The sequence below is a fragment of the Musa acuminata genome, chromosome BXJ3-10, assembly GCF_036884655.1.
Source record: "Musa acuminata AAA Group cultivar baxijiao chromosome BXJ3-10, Cavendish_Baxijiao_AAA, whole genome shotgun sequence".
Lineage (NCBI taxonomy): Eukaryota > Viridiplantae > Streptophyta > Magnoliopsida > Zingiberales > Musaceae > Musa > Musa acuminata.
In genome coordinates this window covers 6552501-6562935 of record NC_088358.1, presented here as the reverse complement: position 1 = coordinate 6562935, position 10435 = coordinate 6552501, and the positions used below count along the sequence as shown (strand labels likewise).

Here is a 10435-nt window from a genome sequence, read left to right as displayed (position 1 = left end):
ACCACAGCCACTATATTTCAGATTGCTTCCATTCATGTTATGCAGAAAGAAAGCTCACTTATTTTCCAAATTGTACTCAAGTCTTAGATTTTCATGCCATCTACTGTTGTATTTAAGGTCTTCTCTCCAAACAGTATGCCTTTTCTAGCATTAAAGCTCATGGTCAAATGACTATTTGCATTTATAGCTATTTTGCTCATACCTTTTAGCATATGCTTCTTATAGTAGGCTTCATAAGCTGGTTAATGAGCATCCATAAATATGGGCCCAGTCTGTGAAGGCCAGTAGAAAGCTTCCTTCTCATTTGTGGGGTCATTTCTGGTCAATGGGAAGAGAAGGCCATATAAGAATGCTCCTTAAACTCATTTGAAAAAATATCGTTGACAAATATCACCTGAACTTCCAAACAATAATACCTGCACAACCAGCTGAATCCAATCCCCTCTCTAGTATATGAGTGTGTCTTGACATACCCTGACTTCCTCTTTTGTTTCCCACATTCTTCATGCAGCATCCAATTCCACAATCTACTCCACTGATTGTGGAAAAGTATCTTTTCCATATTTCAGCCTTCAGACAGTGATAACCATTTCTTGCTTAAAGAATACAACAAAATTTACCTAGTTTACTGGAGGTTCCAAAATTTTTATATGCCAGAACCTCTACTGTATTCAGATTGCTTTCAAGAGTTCATGAAGCCAAATAAACAAGATACAAGTGTAATTTTCCTAATATTCGATGTCCTGAAAAGATAGGCTACTGACTTTAGCAATATTTTAGAAAGATGATATTTCGAGGTTGACAGATAGATGAATTCTTGTGGTTTGGTTCTTTATGTCCAAGGTCTCATGTGAGAACTTCAGGAGCCTAGATTAATTAGCTGAAAAAAGGCCAAAAAATATTATTTGGTTTCAGGTGTGCCCAATAAAATGGTCCAATGATAACTCAAGTAACAGGATCTCTCTTAGAAATTGTCTCCCATTAGCACCAGGATGAAGAAAACACTAAATTGAACTCCAAGGTAAGTGTCTGTACCTTTGATGTGACTGATACCATCTGCGGTCATGAGTAATATAGTCAGATATTGGATATGCACTAAGCAAAAAAATCTCCCCTGATTTGGAAGATAAAGAGCTGTCATCCTGCTGCATCTGAAATCAGGTTCACATGCTGATAACTAAGTTTATGTTTAAGCACCAGTTGATTCCAGAAAGGACAGCAGGATATGTTGCACATCACATGAAGGGATCATTTGCATGATCAATGAAGCCTTTATAGAAACACTATCCTGAATTAGTTGAAGTGTTGCCATTGATGAATATCAACTTAGAATTTTCATACTTTAAAACCTGAAGACCAGCTGTATCCTACATCTTTTGCCAACATACTAGCATCCAATCTTCCTCTCAATTTCACCTTTTCCTCCCACATTTTTTGTTCAGCATAGATATTTGATAGCAAGACATACGGACCATCTTTATGTGGTTCCAATTCCATAACCTTCTCAGCTGATCTCTCTCCCAGTTCAGTTGCTCCATGTATCGCACAAGTTCCAAGAAGAGATTCCCATGCCAATGGATCCCTTTCTATACCCATCTCCTGGATGAACTTCTCAGCTTCACTCAATTTACCAGCACGACCCAGCATATCAATTACACAAGCACAATGCTCCCTCTTTGGCTTGATGTTGTAATCATTAACCATAGAGTGAAAGATCGTAATCCCCTCCTCCACAAGACCTCCATGACTGCATGTGGATAAAAGTGCAAGAAAAGTAACCGAATCAGGGCTGGTGCCACTTCTTTCAAGTGCTCTGAAGATTTGAAGAGCTTCCTCTCCTTTTCCATGCTGACCAAATCCCAGAATCGTAATGGTCCATGACACTGTGTCATGGTTTCTCATGGTCTCAAAAGCCATTTGAGCATCTTCTGCACTACCACACTTGAAGTACATATCGATCAGTGCATTTCCCACCATTACATCGCAACAGAACCCCGACTTAATGATTCTTGAGTGGATCATTCTCCCATTATCAAGGCTCACCAACATACTGAAAGCAGGTAATACACTAGTAAAGCAAAATTCATTCTCCATCATGCCTACATACACCATTTCACAGTAAAAGCCCGCTGCTTCTTTGGCCAGCCCATTCTGCACTAATCCAGAAATTATCGCAGTCCACGAAATAATATTCGGGTCCAAAATTGTCTGGAAGACTTCAACTGCAGAATCCAATCCTCCTCCACATTTCATATACATAGTAATAAGAGCATTCCCAATCGGGGTATCACGCACCAAGCCAGCCTTCCAGGAACACCCATGGAGCTGCATACCAAGGCTCAGATCCCCTCTCTCCGAGCATGTCTTCAAGACGCTCGTCAAGGTGAAGCAATCAAGGGCACCACCACCCTCCTTGCGCATCCGGCAGAACATGTCCACGGCATGCCGCTTGCTCCCTCTCCGAGCGCACACATCAATCAGTATGTTCCAGGCGACCACATCCATCTCCTCGATCTCCTCAAATGTGCGGATTGCTTCCTCCAGCCCTCGACATCTCTCGTAGCCGCTGACCAAGGCTCCCCCAACGAAAGCATTCGAGTTGAGACCCATCTTGGTCGAATGGGAGTGGATTTGCTCCACCAACATACTCGAAGTGGCGAGCAACATCGATAGGGTGACGTTGTCGGGCTTGATGTTCTCGCACAGCATCCGAGTATAGAGTCGCAGAGACTCAAAGGTAGCATGACCCTGGCGAACGTGAGCAGAGATCAGCGTGTTATAAGAGACAACGTCTCTGCTGGGAATTACGTCGAACAGCTGCTGAGCTCGTCGAAATAGGCCGCTTCTGCCGTAAAGATCGAGGATTTTGTTCCACGGTGCGGAACAACTGGCCAAGCCATGGGACTTCAGAAGGCAGGCATGGGCGGCCGCCACGTCGTACATGCAAGCGTCGAGGAAGTGGGCTAAGCTGTGCACGTCAAAGGAAACGGCGCCGAAGGAGAATCGTTTAAGAAGCTCGCAGAGGTGGCGGGGTTTCGCGCACTTAAGCTTGAGGAACATCATTTTGTTGGGGAGTAAATATCAAACACGCTGATCTCGCCGGCTATATATATTGATTTTATGTTTAGCATAACGCAACAAGCTACCATCGAATTATATTTGTAAAAAGAAAGAAAACTTTAAATGACCTCCAAAGTATCTCTACGTTATTTTGGTTGAGATGCAACACTAAAAAAATATTATTAAAAGAAGGAACATAAGTCTAATGGGATTGAAATGTAATATCCCCCATTTTTTAAAAAAATTTAGTAAAAGGTTTGTTTATAAAAATAAAGATTATTTAATAATTATTTTATATTAAATGATATTATATTAAAAGTTTATGGATAGAGACCTAAGAGTAAATATTAGAAGTTTGATATAATTTATGAAAGATTCAGATTTAAGTAAAAAAAAAAAAAATAGTGGACATGTGTCACTAGCTAACCTAAGTTTGGTGCCACTTATCTTTGTTCTAAAGATGACACCTAGCCCCTTGTAATTTTTGCATTAGCCAAAACCCAAATAATTAGATGAAAGGTTAAAGAAAACAAACCTGAAGAGTTGCAGCCAATGTGAAGAAGAAGAAGAAGAAGAAGAAGAAGAAGAAGAAGAAGAAGAAGAGCTTGAGGTTTTTCATCAATTTTCTCACATTTGGGATTCAAATAATTTTAAGGTAAGTGTTCTAACCTCATCCTACAGTAACCTTAATCTTTGTTTCCATTTTTAATCTACAAAATTTGAAAGATTTCAATTGAGAACCATACCTTCTTTCGTTTTGATACAAAGCCATGAATCTGTAATTTTTCGGTAATCTGACCTCTATACAATGTTTTGGCCATAACATTTTGTAATAAACTCTGATTTAGACAAAACCTATTCCATTTGAAAGTAGACAAAAAAATCTTTATTTTGATACTAAGATCGAATGATTTAGAGTTTAAATGCCTACTAAGACTTCTGTTTAAATTAACCCTATAGATTCTGCAAAATAGGGACTGAAATTTTTGACCTCTTGTTGTTTAACTACTTATAACTTTCTGCTGTAAACTCAGATTCATACAAAGTATGATTTATTCCAAACTAGACTCAAAGAAGTATATACCTGATTTAAAATTTTTGGAGTACAATTGCTAACTGAAACATCTGCTTTCATCAACCCTATGGATTCAGTAAAACAGAGCTAATATTTTCAGACCTTCCGCTATGAAATTATCTATAACTCCTTGTTGTAAATTCTAATTCTTGTAAAACTTAATTTGCCTAAAACTAGATTGACAAAGCTTTCTAATGACACCTGTTTTGTATAAATTGGAGCATAATTGATTATCCAAATAGTTCATACAATGTTCCTATCAAATTCTACCAGAATCAAGCTTTGGTCGATTTCGACTTTCCTTGTTTCTTCTCTTTGGAAATCGATTTCGGCAAAAACTCTTACTTCAATTAAGCTTTACATTATTACCTTAATTTCCTGTATACTTTTATCCTTTATTTATTTGTACATCTATAGCTATCATCTAAAGTTCATGTTTGCATCGTAATGATTCGGCACATGCATCCCATTGTTCCGCATTTGCTTTCGATATGTTCCTCTTCCAGTTTCATTTCTTTGGATATTGAATTCATCTAACTTTCTTATTTCAATTGAGCTATATGTGATTTCTTAAAATCCTTGTATGCTCTTGCTTTTGTTTCCTTTCAAATCTGAATACATTTATGAAAGATTATGTTTGTATCGTATTGACTCGAAAGGCATATGTACATTTCGTTGTTCCGCATGTGCTTCCAATATATGCTAATTCCATTATTCATATTGCCCCTTTGTACTCTGGTGTTTGTGGGATAAATATGAACCTTTGCTAGAAATGGTAAAGGGAGTTATGCTTAGAGCCCGCGATGCTCTGCCGACCCCCTATGACTTCACTCAGACGTGGGAGACTTATGTTTGGTGGTCATTCAGAAATGGATGGACCATATTATGTTATGATCCCACTTCACCTTCTATCTGTTTGATATGAAATTCAGAGCCGACCTAGCACTTGGGCAGGGTGAGAGGGCTCGAGTAGGAAAGGGCTACCCGTGGATGGAGTCGAGAACTCATCACGGCGTGGAGCCACCACTAAGTTAAACCTCACATGCACTATGCTAGAGTATGACATTTGAGCTTCTATTTCGTATTTGTTCTTTGATATGTTTTGAAATGCTTCTTATGCTTCCGAAATATTTCCATATGCCATTGATACGTTCTGAAGCATTTCATTCACCATTGATATGTTCCGAACTGCTTCATATGCCATTGATATCCAAAATGCTCCTTACATCTTTGTTATGCCTTGAAATTACCATATGTCATCGATATGCTCCTTATGCCAATGATATGCTCCAATTACCTTTTCTCGATTGTATGAACAAAACGTGCTTCAAACGATACGACATTGTAATTCTGCATTCAAACAAAACATGCTACTGTTTCATCTTGTATCTCTGCTTTGTATTTTGATACCTTATTTGTTTAAAGCATGTTCTCTTTGCTATGGATATGTTAGTCATTTGCTGAGCTTTATATGCTCACCCCATTGCTATATAAATTTTTCAGGATAGCTTATCGCTCGCTAAAATATATAAATTGGGTTGAGGTAGTGGAAGGCTAGAAGATTTTGGGGCAAATATTTTGTACTTGATAGGTTGATGTTGTATAAGTTTTTTTTGGGTGTAATGAAATATCAATGACAAATCTAGATTGATGTATCTTGTAAATATTTGAAAAGTACCTCTTACGTCAGGATTTTGGAACTGTTAAGTTTAAACTGTGTACTGTTATAAACATGTAGTACATGTTGGTTTTGTGATTGCATTAATTGTCGCGCTTATGGATTTATAATATAGTTATGGTTTAGTTAAGTTGCTTTTGGATTTTAATAATCATCTAGTGACATGATGTATGATTATAAACTACACAGGTTTTATGAATTGTGGATTGTAGAGGTAAATGACTTGAATGTTTTTCTTAGTGACCTCAAATGTGTGATTCGATCCTGGATTATTTGTTGAATTATAATATTATCAATCTTGAGTTTGGTTCACACCTCCTAAATGAGAATTAAATTCGGGGGGGCGTGACAGAGTGGTATCAGAGCCTGGTTTAAGGATCACTGAAATATTTGATATCTTGACGTGCAAAATATATTGAGGTCTAGTGAACTATAGTGATTGGTGGAAATTTTCTTTGATGCATTTGAGGAATCTAGGATGACGAGGACATTTAGTCCTCTTACTTCATCTGCTTTTGATTAATTAAGTGTGATAAAAGGGTTGATCGAGGATATTAAATCAGAGTGGCGCAGTAGAAGCGTGGTGAACCTAATACATTAGTAGCAAAAAATTGGATGATGCGATTGGAGAAGATATTTGATGTACGAAATTGTTCTGATGATCAAAAGAATTTCTGGAGATCAAGGACAGAAATAGCAAGGACAAGTTTACAAAAAAAAAAAGATTAGAAATGAATCAGAATGTGACAATAAGAGGGTCAAGACATCATCGATTTGAAAAAGGAAGTCACCACAAAAGATTCAATCCTGTGTATGATGCGAGTTAAATTATGAAATAAGTTTGTATTTGTAGGTGACTGGAGCCTATTTTTTCTTGTGGAAATTTAGATCATAAAATAAAAAACTGCCATTTGAACAAGAAGAAAGAATCATTGCCTCATAAATCATCAACCCATGTCAGAGTGTATGTTATCACGGAATATGATTCTAAAGCTTCTGAATTAGTGGTCGAAGGTATTATTCATGTTTATGAAAGAATGCAAATATTTGTTTGACCGTGTATCTCATCTATGATTTAATTTGTAATATTTTGCTTATCACATGGGCATTCTACCTAAACCATTGGATTATATGCTATATGTAAATATGGCTATTAGGGATTGTTTGATAACAAACTCGATCTAGTCATCTTGTTTGATTTCTATTGGAGAACACAAACTTCTTGCTGATTTGGTTCTCCTAGATATTTAGAGTTTTGATATTATATTAAGTATGGATTGACTATCTTCCAATCATACCAGTATAGATATACAAAATGATCACTTTTTGCATACTAGATCATCCCATCTTTTATTTTGAGAGTATTGGGCATGATTTACCTCCTTGCCTGATGTATTTCCAGATGACTTGTCTGATTTACTTCCAGATAGAGAGGGTGAATTTACTATTGATTTGGTCCCCGGGACAACCCCAATATCTAAGCCTCCTTATAGAATGACACCACTTGAGCTAGAGGAATTGAAAAAGCAACTACAAAAACTATTAGATAAGGGTTTCATTCGACCCAGTATTTCACCATGGGGTGATGATTGTGAGCAAAGTTTTCAAGAGTTAAAAAGGAGATTGACTAGTGCTCCTATTCTCACTATTCCAAGTGGTGATAAGGGATTTATGGTTTACACTGATACTTCAAGAAAGGGCCTTGGATGTGTTTTGATGCAAGAAGGGAAAGTGATTGCTTATGCTTCTAGACAACTAAAGAGTTATGAACTGAATTATCCAACTCATGATTTAGAATTGGCAGCAATTATTTTTTTCTCTAAAGATTTGGAGGCATTACTTGTATAGGCGAACATTTGAAATCTTTACTGATCACAAGAGTTTAAAGTATATTTTTACTCAAAAAAGAGTTAAACATGAGGTAGCGGAGATGGATAGAACTTCGAAAGGATTATAATTGTACCATTCGTTATCACCCGGGTAAAACTAATGTTGTAGCATATGCCCTTAGTAGAAAATGTATAAGTTTTATGGTGACTTTGGCTGTGAAGTAATGGAAGTTATTAGAAGAGAATTATGATTTGAATGTTATGAGAGAAGGGCAAGACTCAATGATATTAATAGCCTCCATCCAAGTGCAATATGATCTCATTCAACAAATTAAAGAAGGACAACTACGAGATCGACGCTTGATCTGCTTAAGGAATGAAGTAGAAAAGGGATTGAAACTGAATTTTCGAGTTTCAAAGGATGGCCTATTGAGATTTGGGGATAGAATATGTGTTCCAAATGACTCAGATATCAAAAAATCAAATCTTAAGGGAAGGTCATAATTCAAAGTACACCATGCAACCTGGTAGCACTAAGATGTATAGAGATCTCCAAAGTCATTATTGGTGGGAAGGTATGAAGAAGGAGATTGCAATATATGTTTCAAAGTGTTTGACTTGTCAACAAATCAAAGCAGAAAACCAAAGACCTGGAGGTTTGTTGCAACCTTTAGATATTCCTGAATGAAAATTAAATTCGAGGAAGCGTGACAAAGTGGGAATGTATTACCATGGACTTTATTTTAGGACTACCCTGAACTTCTAGAAAGCATGATGTTATTTGGGTTATCATTGATAGGTTAACGAAATCTACACATTTCCTACCGATCAATATGACTTATTCTCTTGATAGGCTTGCAGATTTATATATAAATGAAATAGTAAGACTTCATGGTGTTCCAAAAGAGATAATCTCTGATAGAGACTCCAGATTTCTATCTAGATTTTGGAGAAGGTTATGGGAATCTATTGGCACTAAAGTTAAGTTTACCACTGCTTATCACTCTCAAACTGATGGTCAATCAGAAAGAACCATTCAAACACTTGCGGATTTGCTTCGAGCCTATGTTATGGATTGGAAAGGTAAATGGGATAAAGATATCTCTCTTATTGAGTTCACTTACAATAATAGTTATCATTCAAGTATTCAGATGACTCCTTATGAAGCTTTATATGGGCAAAAGTGCAGGACGCCTATATGTTGGGAAGAAATTGGCGACAGAAAGTTATTAGCACTAGAAAAAGTACAGGAGACTACTGAGAAAATTCAACTTATAAGAAAAAGGTTAAAGATTGCTCAAAGTTGTCAAAAGAGTTATGCTGATAATAGAAGACGAAATATTGAGTTTCAAATCGGGGATTTTGTATTCCTGAAGGTCTCCCCTTCTAAAGGCATTGTAAGATTTGGGAAGAAAGGAAAGTTAAGCCCAAGATTTATTGGACATTTTGAGATTCTTGAGAGGGTTGGTTCTGTCGCTTACAGGATTGCCTTCCAACCATCATTGTGCCATATCCATGATATATTTCATGTTCCAATGATCAGAAAGTATATACCTGATCCCTCTCATATCATTAAGTATGAGCCGATGGTGATTGATAAAGACTTGTCTTATGTGGAAGAGCCTACTCAGATTGTTGATAAAAAAAAGAAAAGATCTTGAGGAATCGGGTTATCCTTCTAGTTAAAATGATCTGGAGATATCATTCTGGAGAGAAAATAACTTTGGAGCTTGAGGAAGAAATGATGAAAGCTTATCCTCATCTTTTCGTCGAATGAGGTATGATAAATTTAGAGGACTAAATTTTTCTTTAAGGAGGGGAGAGTGTAACATCCCCTATTTTTAAAAAAAATTTAGTAAAAGGTTTGTTTGTAAAAATAAGGATTATTTAATAATTATTTTATATTAAATGGTATTATATTAAAAGTTTATGGCTAGGGACCTAAGAGTAAATATTAGAAGTTTGATATAATTTATGAAAGATTCAGATTTAAGTAAATAATAATAATAATAATAATAATAATAATGGGTATGTGTCACTAGCTAACCTAAGTTTGGTGCCACTTATCTTTGCTCTAAAGATGACACCTAGCCCCTTTCATGCATGCATGATACCTTACAATTTTTGCATTAGTCAAAACCCAAATAATTAGATGAAAGGTTAAAGAAAATAAACCTGAAGAGTTATAGCCAATGTGAGTTTGAGAAGAGAAGGGAAGAAGAAGAAGAAGAAGAAGAAGAAGAAGAAGAAGAAGAGCTTGAGGTTTTTCATCAATTTTCTCACATTTGGGATTCAAATAATTTTAAGGCAAGTGTTCTAACCCCATCCCACAGTAACCTTAATCTTTGTTTCCATTTTTATTCTAATTTGAAAGATTTCAACTAAGAACTAGACCTTCTTTCGTTTTGATACAAAGCCATGAATATGTAATTTTTCGGTAATCTGACCTCTATGTAATTTTTCGGTCATAACATTTTGTAATAAACACTGATTTAGACAAAACCTATTCCATTTGAAAGTAGACAAAAAAATCTTTATTTTGATACTAAGATTGAATGATTTAGAGTTTAAATGCCTACTAAGACTTCTATTCAAATTAACCCTATAGATTCTGCAAAATAGGGACTGAAATTTTTGACCTCTTGTTGCTTAACTAATTATAACATTCTGCTGTGAAATCAGATTCATACAAGGTATGATTTATTCGAAGCTAGACTCAAAATTCTTTCTGAATATACCTGGTTTGAAATTTTTGGAGTACAATTGCTAACTAAAACATCTGCTTTCATCGAC

At 36.2% G+C, this 10435-nt stretch overlaps 1 protein-coding gene across 1 annotated transcript; it reads right to left on the bottom strand.

The window, feature by feature from the left end:
- Window positions 1-416: 416 nt before the first annotated feature.
- On the bottom strand, window positions 417-3256 carry LOC135651338 (pentatricopeptide repeat-containing protein At4g33170-like). Its single transcript, XM_065171368.1, has one exon. The coding sequence runs from the start codon at window positions 3061-3063 to the stop codon at window positions 1336-1338; it is 1728 nt and encodes a 575-aa protein (XP_065027440.1). The 5' UTR covers window positions 3064-3256; the 3' UTR covers window positions 417-1335.
- Window positions 3257-10435: the final 7179 nt, after the last annotated feature.

Excerpts from the sequence above, each read along its gene's own strand:
- LOC135651338 (XM_065171368.1), bottom strand. The coding sequence starts at position 3,063 with ATGATGTTCCTCAAGCTTAAGTGCGCGAAACCCCGCCACCTCTGCGAG.